We start from the raw sequence: 14,598 nt of genomic DNA, 5'->3' as shown, positions 1-14,598 counted from the left end.
GACAAGCCGCAGAATGTCACTGCCGATCGGCAGGCTGTTCTCAGAGTGCTACTTGGAGCCATGGAGGGCTGCAGTGATGGCTGTCCTTCTGGAGCTTTCTCCCATCTCCAACCCTTATCTCTGGAGTTCAGTCAGAGTGACCATCAGGTTCTTGGTCACCTCTCTTTTCAAGGCCCTGCACCACTCATTGCTCAGTTTGGCCTGGGACCAGCTCTTGCAAGAGTACTGGTTTTGCAAAACTTCTTCCATTTGAGAATCATGGAGGCCACTGTGCTCTTGGGAACCTTAAGTGCCCTTTATGTTGACAAAATTTGGCTTTGTGCTCTCCAAGTTGAAAAATTTGACAAGGGCCGTCTTTCAAGACTGATAAATAAACAAAATTATACTTATTTCCCTCTTAAGTGCCTTCTCTATGGATGTATGAGAGGATATATGACAAAGTGTATCTCAACTGCCTTTAAATGGACAACACATGATAAATTCCCATCCATGCTGCCTTTCTAGTGGACAGAAGTTCATTCTGAACTTTAAAATAGTGTTTCCTCGGTGCGTACGTTCCTGTGTGCAAGGAATCCATTATATATGACACATCTGCCAAGGTATGGACAACCGAGTGGGGAAGAGGTTGGGGGTTACTGGGTGGGTTGGTGGTCGGGTGGGGGTTGTGGGGGTGGGATGGATGGGGGGGCTTGAACTAATGTATTTTCCTTTAAATTGTATGCTGTGTGTAAAGCACTTTGTGCTACATTGCATTGTATGAAAAGTGCTATATAAATAAAGATTGAAGTAGTGATAGGGTGCCCTTTTGATTTACAGCGGGAAGGGTGTCCTGAAAACCACACATGTAAGAGTAGAGGAAAAGCAATGACGTGCTATAAGCTCCTCATTTTCACTGACATCATCTACAGAGGTGTAGTGGGTAAAATCAAAATAAAGAATAGGTCAATCTTAACCATGATCAAACTATTTCACTGTGAATAAGGGATATGTGCAGTTAATCACTAAAACAGTTAAATTCATTTATCAAATTAGCCGATGCAGGATTTACGAGTCCGTTAAACAAATTACCTATCATTTTTTATAAACACAGGCTTGAAATCCCATATATAATGCTCTTTTAACCTGTAATGAACATTCTGCCACTAGAGGCCGCTGTAGCTTTAGTTTTTAGCTGCTGCCTTCACTTCACCGACGTAAACATGAGGAGATCGGCGGTGGCTTAGCGGTTAGCGTGTAGTAGGAACAGCACGGTATGACAGTTTTTCAAAGTAATAATGGAAATAAAGTGGTGTGTAGGTTGTCGAGGGTTGAACTCACTTGTAACTTCCACCTGAAGTGAAAAGAGGCCACATATCAAAGCCTGATATTAATCTGCAAAGAGGAATGAAGACTGGCGGCGCTAGCTTGTAATGTTAGCCATGCTGTAGAGAGTACATCAGGCTAATGTCACACATGCCAACACAATGACCCTGTGAGGAATTTTACTGTTTTCTTGGAATTTTCTCCTCTTTAGACTAGTCGGTTAAACGTAATGTAAATCAGCTTTTAGCTGAATAGGGATATAGACGCTTAGGAACATCCTTAATATGAATATTACACAACTTTTTGAATGATGGTGCCCTTTTGATAATTTTTGCTCCTGCCCCTTGAACTTCCTGAGTCCACCACTGATGCCCAGATGAATGAAGACAAAATTATTACGGCACCATATGGTACTCATTTGTTCTACTATCTGCTTGGTCTTTAAGGTATGATATATAAAGCAAATCCTTCTAACCAAGCCCCAACAGTTGTATGAAGCCATCACTCCCCTCTCTGCAGTGGATCAAATGGTAGCCAAGGTTGACCAGGGCCTCCCTGAAATCTGCCGCTAATGGAAAGCTGACGTAGGCTGTTTTTCTTCAAGAATATTCAACTTATACTGGATTGGTTTTACTAACTTCAGTCCACTAAAAGTGAGGCATATCATAGTCATCCTTTATTTTTCTGTCTGTGGCCTTTGGAGAAAAAAGTTTGGGTGCCCCTGATCCAAATAAACAAACGAGCAGTATATTTACCCACTGCTGTGTCCAGGGTATTACATTTCTGCTTATTATAAAGTATGCAGTGTTCAATAATGTGCCTAGTGGTGCAAGTAACAGCAGTGAGATGCAGCTGCAATGTGTCTTTGTATGAACCTTAGATTACAGTGCCCCCTTTTGGCTTGCTTAAATGAAAACATTCACCACACTTAACAGTGGCGTTGAAATACTGCATGATTATCAGTCTTCTTTTTGTGTTAATTCTACGGTGGAAAGTACTCCTCATGGACTACAAAAAAAAAAAAGGTTAATTCTTTCCTTCCAGTAGGAGAGCTTTAAAAAGGAGCTTCCAGTTAGGAAAGACTTTCTGATAGAGTAAAGCAAGCATGTCTAAGCTCTCCCATCTGTCTCCCATCTCTTTACAGACTCTTGTTTTTCAGAGCAGGAAAGCACTCTGTCTCTCTGTAAGCCCAAACACATCCACACCATTAGATTCCCTACGTCAAAGTCTGGTTGTGGCTCTGGCATTGGAGGGAAAAAGATGGCACACTCATCCTGAAAGGTTTTGAATTTCTCAGCCACTCGACTCTGCTCGGTGCCATTCAGGCCGAGCTTGTTTTCTAAGCGTGGGGATTAAAATCTCTTCCTCCCACGAGAGCGCCAAGAGAAATCTAAAAAAAGGGATCCAAGAATTTTGAGATGCCTGCCTCTGGGGGCTGTTTGTGCTTCACCTTAAAGAAAACAGACTCAGTCAATGCTTCATGCAGCCTTTTTCCATACGTGGCTTCATTAAAACTTCTATCAATTAATGGGAAATTATGATTTTTACTGCATTTCTGAGCTTCAATTGAACAATCAGGAGTATTTCTACTTGCATGAATATTCACTACATGTTTATGCAGATATGATATCATGAAACAGCTAAAAATGACAGAATACATTAAGAAAAAGGCTTATCAAAGTGTAATCAAATGTAATGCATGCACGCTGAATGAAATATGCATGACAAATTGGCTTTGGAGAACACAGAGCAGGCAGGTCCTCTGAACCCTTTGCACAAAAGCTCATTGAAATTCCTTTCATTACGACTGAGGCACTACAGAGAAACAGAGAAGGATGGGGACAGACAGAGAAAGAGGAGTATAATGATTTCTGATTACAGAGGCAGGACAGGCTTTGCATCATGTGCTGGTATATCATTACAAAGAATTATGTGATTTCACAGACGGATAAAGTAAACAAAAACACACCAGATGAGTATTTGGTTGTTTTATTTACAAATGTTTACCGTTCAATGCCATTCAGGATGATATATTATTCACCTGGAAACCTGCTTGTGTGTACAATCCTCTTTATCAGCAAGACAAGTGCTATCCAAGCAGACGGTTTTAAATATATATTTGAAAGAGCTCTAATAATCTTAATTACTTCTTTCTCCCTGTTAAAGACAAAAAGGCACATAGACATGATAAGAATACCTTGGCTGACGAATGCGTTAATACCACAAGACAGAGCAAGAAAAAAGCATGAATAAGAAGAGGTGATCCTGCAGAAATCCATGGAAATTCTCTCTGGATTTACTAAAATCTGTCTTAAGAATCTTACTGACAATTTAACGGTTTGACTAGATTTGTAGCTGAACATTACAGACTGCAGCGCATGCAGGACCCTTATACTTTGTACAACAGTAATACTTAGTATCATATAAGCAGATAACGTCTTTGCAAGCTTACCCTCTCAATCACACACGATAAAGCACTAATATAATTCTCATCAGTGAGTTTTAAATGGAAGTACATCCAAACCAAAGAGTCCCGGCTGTTTGCAATGGCTTCAATGTTCACTTTAAAAGTTCATGGGTTGTTGTCACAAGTAGTTTCTTCATCGATCTGCTGGAGCACGGCCACGTCACATAGCGGTGGGCTGGCCAGCTGGAAGAAGATAAACGTTACGATTAAAGAAAGATGAAAATGAACATTTTAACCCTAAAATGTTGGGTGAATGTCGGGTTAAAATGAGGGTGTTGAAGCCATTTAGTGTTTTTAAAAATAACTTTTAGTTTTCTTTTTAAAAATGTATTTTGACTGTGTTAATGCTGAAAACGTAGATGTTTGAGGATAGATGGATGTGTGAAATAAATCCATCTGCCATGTCAGGTTACCACTAAAAGCCATGAAAACTACAATTTTCATCCCCTAGTCATTACAGTAAAAAAATGCATGTCATGATATTAGGCTTCCTGTCTGGATAAAATTCTTTGAGTTAGCAGGTTTTCCTGTTTGTCACCAAATGTCTGCCATTTTCTCATATTTGACATGAGAGAAAATGTCATGCGTTCCCCCCTGGTTTTCTATAGGGGCACTAAAATCTAATAATATTACTTTATTAACATATTTAAAGTTTTGATAATCCCCTTTAAGGAAATCAAATTTGGATGTAGTATATGAAAATATATTTTTTGTATATTTTAATGACAAAAAACATTTCTTTTTGCATTTTAACTGCCATTTAAAAGGTTAAATTCCTAAAAATTAATCATTATTTGAAAAATGTATACAAATAAAGTGGGAAAAAAAATCCTCAATATTTTTACTGCTATTTATGTCCAGCACTCAGTTTTGGCCAATTACACCCTAAATATAACATTTTTAAAAATTCCTTAAATTAAAAAATAAGATTAATGCAGTGTCGTCAAAGTTGTTGCTCATTATAAACATTCAAAATCATTAATTAATATCTTATATTACCCTGAGAGTAATGGTTTCTTTGACACCATCTGAGGGTTAAAGGCTGATCAGACTGTGTCGATACTCACTTTTGAATCGCATGTAGCAGGAGTTACAGTAGAGCTGTTTGTTTCGTATTCTGACTTCGGCCCCAGCTTCCGTTCCCCCGAGGTCAGACTTACAGTCGATGCACTGAAGAAGTTTAAGAAAGAGAAGAGTTAAAGAGAAGCTTTATGGATTAAAGCTCAATCAAAGTGCCCAAGTCCAAAGACACGAGGGATGAATGCAGAGAGAAACACCTAGAATGAACTGGAAGGAGGAAAGTGAAGGGAAAAAAGACAAAAATTAGTAGGATGGATGATTTCAGATGCAGGAGACAGGACTGAAGTGAAGGCGAAACTTCCAGGAAGGATCGATCAGACTTAAGTGAAGGTAGAGAGAACAAAGTGAGGGGAATGATGAGTTTTAATGTTTCTGTTGACATAGAAAAATCAACAGGGCCTTGAGATTCTTCAGGTTAGCAGAAATAGAAAAAACTTTCAGGAATTTTAGGATCAGGTTGCAGAGTGCCGGCGAGTGCTCCAGGGAGGTGGATGCATCAGGAGTCCCGGTCTCACCTTAAAACAGCCCAAATGATAACAGAGCCCGAGGGACTCGATGATCATGGCTGCTCCCTTTCCCAGCGGGGTGTCACAGAACGTACAGATTTTCTTTCCACTCACTGACCTGGATTACAGAACGCACAGCTGTGATTTTAGAGTCGAGCACACATGCGCTGTGCATGTATGCGAGCACAAACACAAACACACAAAGTTCACATGGGTATACAAAAGGGTTTAACACCTGGCCTGGGTTGGCCTTTTGTTGAGGATTAATTTGGGGTGAATCATTTCAGCTCAATAAAGAAAAGATGTTCTGAAATTATAATTGCTAATACTGAATATTACATTTATTACATTTATTTTTTTGCAACAATCTGATTAAAACAAGAACACAGTGATTTATAATTTAGACAATGAAAAACTTGAACTAAGTTTAACAATCTGTTTGTGTAACTAAAGGTATAATATGCAACATTTTAATTACTGAAACTATAAATACCAATAATTTCCTAACTCATTCATCACTGAGTAATGGCTTTTGAGTCAAAAGCCCTCTGCATTTGTTGTTCTCAGCTCTTTGTTCACACTGACAGGACAGCACTTCTTTCAGCTTGCTTATATTTTACTCAGAGGCTCAAATATGTTTCATATGTGTTTTTGTCCCTAATGACTCCATCTCTTTTCGACTGTTAGCCCTGCCACCACACGCGGAAGACAGATGGTCCAGCTCACTTGGAGATGCTGTTTATTTGTAGTTATGCCTACCATACTGAAACCATCTTTTGAAACCTGTGGCTGTCACCATAAACACTTTCTCAGACTGACTTTGAGTCAATAGAGGAACAAAGAGGTGAAGCTGAGGCAGGTCTTGAGCGCTCTAACAAACAGCTACACCATGCTGGGTTGCAGTCATGTAAGCCCCTAATGATGCATAGCTTGTATCTTTCTTAAAACCAAAATGTACAGGTATGTATGTACAGTATGTGCCCATAAAGATATGAACTATTTTTACCAAAATAAACGGTTTCTATATATTTTTTAAACTAGAGTGTGAGTCATGCTGTTTAATCTCCACTTGTCAGTTCATCACAGAAACTGTGGCGCCTACGCTTGCATGCAGATGTAAAGCAAAAAGACATTCTTTGAAATACAAGTGGGCTTACAGTAAAGTTCAGCTAGAGTATTTTTGTCTTATGAGAAACAACAGCAAGAGAGACAACACTTTAAGTTTCAACTTTAAGTTGAAAAAAATTAAATATTGTAGTATTTTCATTTATTAACAGCTCAGTGATTGAAAAAGAACATATTCATTGACTTATTAGCAGCGCTGTCAATATTAATCGTATTAATTAACTAAGTTCAACAACTAAGGCAATAAATTATTTAGGCACTAAATCAATTGTACACTTTATCATGCTTTCACACTTTGAATAGGCCACTGACACGTCTTCCTGTGATTTAAGACCACCACTGCTTCTGAATGTCTCATTTCAATTTCAAAAGCTCAGAAAGCTCAATAGACAAGGCAAATCCATTTGCACCTAATGTAATCAAGCATTTACATTTTAGCTGTTCCATTAATTTATTTTAAGTCCATAAAAAGTTCCTTTTTAGTGGTTAAACCCATGTTATAATCTTCAGTCTACCCATAAAAGCAGCTCTGTATTCAGTCAATCGGTCTATTAGCCTTAGTCTAAGACAGTTGAAATCCAAAATGACACTAAAACAGCTTTAAATGCAAAATAGTGGAATTTAAATAGTGGAATAGTGGTGTGGTTAATTACGATTAACTGTGATTAATTGTGATTAAAATGTTGATCTTTTGATGACCCGACTTACTGGATCTCAGAATCTGAAATGAGGTGTTTTAAAGTTTAGGGCCCTTGACACTGACTTTCCTGTTATTCTGTATAATAAAGAAGAGCTGCTGTAGTGAACTCTGTGTAGGACACGTTTATCATCCTGACTCATCATGTATCACGATATATATCATATTGTGGCCTCTGTATCTTTTATGTTGAGCTTTTACAAAAAAAATTAAATTAATTACAAGTTTTGTGATTAGTCACATATATGGATGAGTAGGACTAGATTACAGGTAGATTTATTGTCTATTCCTTTTTGTAATTGGCATTATATCTAAATGTTATGTTCATATGATAATTTGTTGCCCATATTTACTATCTAAACATTATTAAGAGTGATTTACCTCTTTACTTTTATCTGATCTGTCACTCTTTTGGCACTTGACATCCTCCTTAACCACCTCACTCACACATGTACAGTCTATTCCTCTGCTCTCAGTCTGCCCTCTTTTTGTCTCTCAGCCTCTTCACTGATGTTTTGTTACTGTCAAAAATGATTTTTCACAGAAAGCTTTTTGTTATTGTTGTCATGTAAGTTTGAAACAACTTGCTTTAGAGCAGCATTGTAAACTTATAAACAGGGATGTCTGCACATTAGAAGATGAATTCAACACTTTTGGACGAAGTATTTGAGCATGTCTCTGCATGTGGGTGAGTGCTTGTCTCCCTGTGTGTTTGTGTGCTTGCTCTGGAGATGCAAACACAAACACGGGCAGACAGGGAGAGAAAGAGACTGTCTCATGCCTCTTATCTGTTGGATGCATGAAATGATAACAATCAAAAGACTTGGCTTGTTTTGTCTTCAAGTTTATAATGCTGCGGTTTTTAAAGGTCACATATTCTACCCTATTAAGATGAGCTTATAGCTTTCGGTCTCAGAGCCCCCAAAAAACATGACCGGGAAGTCTGTTGCTGAAAAACTAATCAAGTATTAGATTTTTGCATGTTTAAAAAAACACTCTGTTTCAGCTCTGCTCAGAATGAGCTGTTTCTGTGTCTGACACGTTAAACTGACTCCGCGCCTGACCCTGCCCCTCTCAGGAAATAGATGTGGCCCTCCTGATCCAGCATTAGGAGAGGAGGGCAGAACTTTCTTCCAAGTGGGGAGAGCCAACCGAACCTGGTGGTGGTGTTAACTCCCCATATGACATCATGAGGGGAAAATCTGACAATGGCTTGTTTCAGCAAACATTTTCTGAAAGGTGGAGAAAGAGAGGGGGGGAGGGAATGGATTTTTCTGATTCTTGGAGGGATTGTAGACAGGCCAGGGGCAAATATATTGTTCAGAGATCAATCATGTTTGGGCTGAAAAACTTAAGCTCAGACCTTCAAATATCTGTACTGCATCAGGACAGTGAAAGAGGGGTGATGGGGGAGAGGAAGCAGTGCACTGTGGGAGTCTTGTTTAGGTCTAAGTGATCGGTGCTTTAGTGCTGTATTTAGTGGACATCTGCTCTGAAAGTTGCATATTATACCTTAAAACACATGATAAAAAAACTCGTATGGTATAGCTTCATCATAACCTGTCAGGTATGAAATGAAATAAGTCTAAACAGATGGAAAATGTCACATAAAACATCATCAGATGCAGCAGAATACTAAAATGTGCTGCAGGTAGAAAATAACTTTGGATCAGGTCCACCACTTCCCATCAACACTGTTGTTTTAACACCACCTGAACCCTGATTATGTCACCCTGTATACCAGTGAGAGGTTAGAGGCAGCTTGTTTGGGGTGTTAGGCGAAGCAGCGTTGTTATTACCTGCTCTTCTGCTGAGGGGCGCCAGCCTCAGACGTGGGCTCTGGAGAGGTGGTTGGTGACAGGGAGGAGAGAGAGTGGGAGGGAGACTGCCGGGACCAAGGGGACGAGGGGGTTCCAGCCCCACCTCGCAGGGAGCCCATGGAGTAGGAGGAGGGCAGCGTGGAGGACCCCGTCCTCTGAGAACCCGACCAGCCCTGGTAATAGTTAGTGCTGCCAGAGAGGGCGGAGTGAGGGCGGGTGTAGTTTGGGATGGAGGAGCTGCTTCTTGGAGTCCATGATGAGCGCCAGGAGTTGTATGAGGAATCAAGGTTGTCGAGGGACTCGCCTCTGCAAAGCCAACCCACGCCACACCCATGTTAGCCCGTTAGTAGACCCCTTGAGCTGTCTGGCTACCACCTCTCTCTGCGGACATTACTAATACTCCACCAGAGCAGAATCAGAGTGGTAGCCAGACTTAAAAAACTTTTCAATTAAGCTAAAGGATATTAGTAGGTGTAAAAGCCAACCACAACCCCCGCCTTCACACAACAAACTTTGTACTCTACCTGCGCATGGGGGGCAAATCAGGGTCTTTGTTGACCGGGGGCTCAGAGGCACGCTGGCGTATCCAGCTGTTGTCTGTCAGCAGCGGAGTCTTCTTCTTCATCTCGTTCAGGATCTGCTGTCGCTCCAACTCTGCCTGCGACGAGGGCTGCTGACCCTTCTTCTCAAACACGCCACTACTCGTCACTGCACCCAGAGGAGAGATAAAACTAAATATTATGAAATGACAAAAAGTTTAATAGAAGTCAGAGGCAGATCTCTGGTAGAGAAAATCTTAAAATCTGGACAGGGATGTGGATACTGTGCATCATTTTCACTGGAGCATTTTTCATTTTTCCTGCTGTTGTTTAGTCAAAACAGCCTGTATGAAATTTTGGTGCCAGAAAGATCAAATTAGGACAAAGGTTGAGAAAGTATGATCATCATAAGAGAAGCAAAACTGAATCAACCTGGTGAATTTGTAATCAATAAGTCAACTGTTTTTTTCTGATTCTAATTTTTTTGTTGGCTGACTTATTGATTCACTTCTTGATTTTTCAGCCAGAAATCAAACCGTTATATGTCATAACTGACCAATCAGCTGATCAAAGAATGCACTGATTTGGTTTCAGGTTGATCAGAGAGACGGTGGTGTTCAGGGGCACCAAGCCCACCTCTCTCTGGCTCTCTGTATCTCATGGCATTAAGGATGTTTCTCCTCTCCAGCTCCAGCTCTGAAGCTGCCAGCTCAATCTGCGCCTGTATGTCACGAGCGCTCCTCAGCTGCTCCTCCAGCAGCCAGTGAGCCATGCCTCCGAGCTGTGCATTCACACCTACAGTAGAGTACAGCCCACATGTGTGCAGCAACAATCGAACACAGAGATCTTCAAAAACATGGGCTGTTATTCTAATATTCTCAGTCTTTGCTTTTGTAAACATCCAGTCCACTTCAGTTTGACTATATCAATATTATGGAGACAATGAAAATGAAGAAAACTGACCTCTTCTCTGAGGTTTCTCCTCTTCATCAAGCTGTGGAGATGATTTGGATTTTGCCCTGTCAAGGAAAGAAATCACAATCCATTAAAAATAACCCCTGATGATTGAAGTAGTCAAACATAAAGCAGTGCTTTTTATCAAGGCCATAGAGAACACTTTTGTATTGTCATCATAAAATTGTGTGAAAAACTGCTCAGCTGATTGAAGGAAAAGATCACAGGTAATTCTCCTCTCTGCTGGAGGCCTATCCTACAAACTGCTGGACCTCCTATTTCAATATACAGACATTCTGTCTGAATGGTTCAGCTTAAATGGAGCCAGCAGGAAATAATGTGGAGGATATCTTGACATTCAGCTGTACATTAAAGATGTGCCAGTTCTGTTCTGTATCAACAAAGAAAATATCATCATTTTTTTTTTACAAAAACTGATGGCTATTACGCTACCAGCTGTACAGTATGTTTTTGTAAGAGGGTGGTGTTTGTGTTTTGCTGGCCTTTTTACATGTAAGAAACTTTTTTTGGTTTGAAATGAAAAGAAAAAAACCCCACCTGAAACCACCACAACACCAGGCACATAGAATTGAACATGAACATTTAAAAGGTAAACTTGGAGCTTAACACCTGGAGAAGCTATTGTGAATGTTATTGTTAGAACACTCAGATAACACCTGGATGTGAAAAATTCAATTTAAAGAGAAGAAACCAGGCGCTCCAATCATGAAAAAACAAAACAAAAAAGACAACGCAAACATTTCAGAATTATTATGATGTCCAAATCATCTAAAAAGACAAAATGTTTCAACCATTTTGTTCAGAACATTTTGGCTTTTTCATATCTTTGGTGCATGGTTTCTTCTATTTACATTGCATTCACAAAGTATTCAGACCCCCTTCAACTTTATTCAGTTTTTTTATGTTGCAGCCTGATGATACGTTAGGAAATAAAAAAAAATCTTTTCTTTTGACAATATAAACCACTCAGAAAATGTTAACCATGCTCATTTTTGGTATGATTTTTTTCCTGCACAACCTCAACTTTATGAAATGAAAACTATATTTTTTGGGGTTTAACTTATGGTATTAAATATGGGACCTCCAAAAAATTGGATTTTTATTTCTTTTTTAATTTAAAATAATATATTGTGATTTTAAAAAGAAATGACAAAATGCTGAAATTATGAAAAAATACCAGTGTCAGCCTTGTACATAGTCCACTATCCCCTATGTGTACAATACATTTTTACAGCAAATTAAAATGTTCGTATTTCCTGTTTTACTTGTCCTATTGACATCAAACAAAAACAGAAAGAAAGCTTAAAAATCACGCTTTCTACATATAGTTATTGCATTGCAAAATTTGGCTTCATTTTCATGCTAACATGACAAAAATAGCAGATGATGAAATCTTGCAGCATGATCGTGGATCCCTAAGGGTTAATCTACAGTCTGCGCCCGACTATGACGAAGTGAAAAAAAAAGAAAACACATTTTTTTGGCAAATAAATCAAAAATCAAAAATCAAATATTACATTGACATAAGTATTCAGCCCCTTTGCAAAAACATATGAAATTTACCTCAGGTTCCTCCCATTTCTGTGGAACTTTGCTGAGATGTTTCTACACTTTGATTTGAGTCCATCTGTGATAAAAATTGAACTTTTTCAAAAACACACCCTATGACTATGTGCCCCAGTTACTTTTTTGGATTTTTCTTTGTTTAGGAGTCTATAAAATCATCTATTAAAAGTCTGTGCTTCTTTTCTAAGCCCCAACCTCCATCTGTAGAGGGGGTGACGTATAACAGACGTCTGTTTTAGTCATCTAACCGTGGTTTACCCCAGCAATCACTTCGGTTTCCAGGATTTTGCTACATGAATTACATTTTGCAACCCTTTTTTCAGGCAACACTCTCAAGGCAAAGGCAAAATGGACATCCTTCAATGTCACTTTAGCTGTAAAGACTACCATGCAGGGTTTTTTGTTGCATGTTTTCTGTGTTTTTTCTCTGTTTGACTTTGTGTTGTTCACATGCTTGCAGCATTTTTGCTCTTGGCACACTTGTTACATCTTTCTGCAGCAGGCTCTTCATTGGCATCTAATTCTGTTATTATATTCTTTTGGATTAATAGGCTTAGTGTTAGTAGATGCAGGACATGAAAATCATACACTCAAGCTGTAATCAGCTGACAGCCTGCTGACTGAATTATGGTTTGTTTTTCTAAGATTTGTATTTAGGCTTTATTTAGCTAGGACAGTGGACAGAGTCAGAATGTAGGGAGAGAGAGAGAGAGAGAGAGAGAGAGAGAGAGAGAGAGAGAGAGGGGAATGATGTGTGGGAAAGGAGCCATGGGCTGGATTTTACCCAAGGCCTCCTGCTTTGTGTAACAGCCTCTGTGCATTACTGGCACCCCTGGGTTATTGTTTGACTGAATTAAAACACATAAACCAATCACCTCTCTCTTACCACAAAGCAGTCCATTTAACCCCGACTTTCTTCTCTCTCATCTCTGCTACATCAATGCTGCTAGAAATCTTTGCCTCCACCTCTCCAGCCTCCTCTGGTCCTCCCTTGTACAGGTAGTTAAGCATTGTGCTCCACGTAAAGCCAGGGCATGCTGCTCTGCAGAGCTAGAGCACCAAGTTTAACTGTATTTTCTTTATTTTTCCCAGTTTTTGTCCTTGTTATAGACCATAGACCGATGTTACATTTAGTTACAAACCACCTCATTTAGTGCAATGCTTACTCATACTGAAGAGGAAGAACAAAAAAAAACAAAAAACTGGTAAAAAAGAAACTATTCAGCTTTTCATAATCCTGACTACTATACCAGGCTGTAATCATCATCACTTATCTGGCACTGTTTTTTATGTTTTTGTGCTTATTAGAATAGAGTATAATGGAAATATTTTTTAATTTGGTTGAAAAAGCTTGAAATGTAATAAGGTATGATTAGAGAAAATCACACCATATTATCAGCTCAGAACAGCAAAAAAAAGATGCATTATTGTTATGGATGTATGAGCAAATGCAGCGTGAGCTTCTGTACTGACCTGTCTGTAAAGGATAGTGCAAAGCCATGGGAACCAGCAGCCCTTTAATGAACCAATGAAGAGAGACAGGATGAAGGTTTAAAGCACATGCAGACATGTTAGTAGCTCTTATGTTACTGCATAAATGATAAAGCAGGTTATGTTTTGAACTTGTTATTTTCAGCATGATGGACAGGTGAGGAGGCTAAAAGTAAGAGGTGGGGCAGCGTCTTTACTGACCACTGCTGCTGCTGCTCCAAGGCCCTCTCCCTCTCTCTGCGCTGCTGCTCCAACGCTTCTTGCCGCCTCCTCTCCTCCTCCCTTTCCTCCTCTTTCCTCCTCTGCCATCTCAGCTCCTCCTCCTCCCTCCTCTTTCTTTCCTCCTCCTCCTGCTGTTCTCTCCTCTTTCTCTCCTCCTGCAGGCGCTGCAGCTCCCGCTCCTCCTCTTCCCTCTTCCTCCTCTCCTCAGCCTGCCTCTGGCGCTCCTGTTCCTCCTTCCTCTTTCTCTCTTCCTCCTCCCACAGTGGAGAGATGGTGGGGATGGTGGGAGAGTGGGGAGAGTGAGGGCTGATGCTGTGGCTGTTCACCCCAAGGCTGACGGGCTGTAGGGGAGATGTAAGGACAGAAAAACAGGAAGAAATGGACACATGACGGTCTGACCTTTACTTATCTTCAGGAGGAAGTGAAACAAAAGTGGAGGAACTTTTGTTACTCCCTAAGGTAACACTGGAGAGTTTTTTGGTCTCAAAATGATAAAAATGTCCCGTGATAACATCCACATTATCAACCATTGTTCTGCTCTCACTTTTACTGTCGTTTCTGGGAAATACTACCTTTGACGCATGGTAAAAAAGTCTACAGAAAATCAACTGCAAGATTCACTTTTTTAGTTGAAAATATACAACTGCATCTAAAATAATTTGAATATCATGAAAAACTTATTTTTTTCCTGTGGTTTAACTCAAGAAGTAAAACTTCCACATAATCCAGATTATATCATACAAAGTGAAATTTTTCAAGACCTTTTTGTTCTAATCTTGATGACTGCAGCTTACAGCTCACAAAAATC

At 39.7% G+C, this 14,598-nt stretch overlaps 1 protein-coding gene across 7 annotated transcripts in view; it reads right to left on the bottom strand.

Moving 5' to 3' along the window:
- Nucleotides 1–3,275: 3,275 nt before the first annotated feature.
- Nucleotides 3,276–14,598, bottom strand: part of lmo7a (LIM domain 7a) — a 104,814-nt gene continuing 93,491 nt past the window's right edge. For 4 of the 7 annotated variants that reach the window (XM_041806583.1, XM_041806581.1, XM_041806582.1 and 1 more), the window contains 9 exons: nt 13,770–14,131; nt 13,551–13,592; nt 10,500–10,555; nt 10,173–10,331; nt 9,522–9,705; nt 8,977–9,303; nt 5,365–5,473; nt 4,837–4,939; nt 3,276–3,952 (listed from right to left, as the gene is read on the bottom strand). In XM_041806583.1, the coding sequence (XP_041662517.1) occupies nt 3,930–3,952; nt 4,837–4,939; nt 5,365–5,473; nt 8,977–9,303; nt 9,522–9,705; nt 10,173–10,331; nt 10,500–10,555; nt 13,551–13,592; nt 13,770–14,131 (1,365 nt within the window). In that variant the 3' untranslated portion in view covers nt 3,276–3,929. The remainder of the gene's footprint in view (nt 3,953–4,836; nt 4,940–5,364; nt 5,474–8,976; nt 9,304–9,521; nt 9,706–10,172; nt 10,332–10,499; nt 10,556–13,550; nt 13,593–13,769; nt 14,132–14,598) is intronic. The other 3 variants (XM_041806588.1, XM_041806586.1, XM_041806587.1) reach the window with 3 other exon arrangements.

This window comes from Cheilinus undulatus, linkage group 15 (assembly GCF_018320785.1).
Source record: "Cheilinus undulatus linkage group 15, ASM1832078v1, whole genome shotgun sequence".
Taxonomy (NCBI): Eukaryota; Metazoa; Chordata; class Actinopteri; order Labriformes; family Labridae; genus Cheilinus; species Cheilinus undulatus.
The sequence above is the reverse complement of the archived record's forward strand: the minus strand, read 5'-3'. Positions and strand labels throughout refer to the sequence as shown.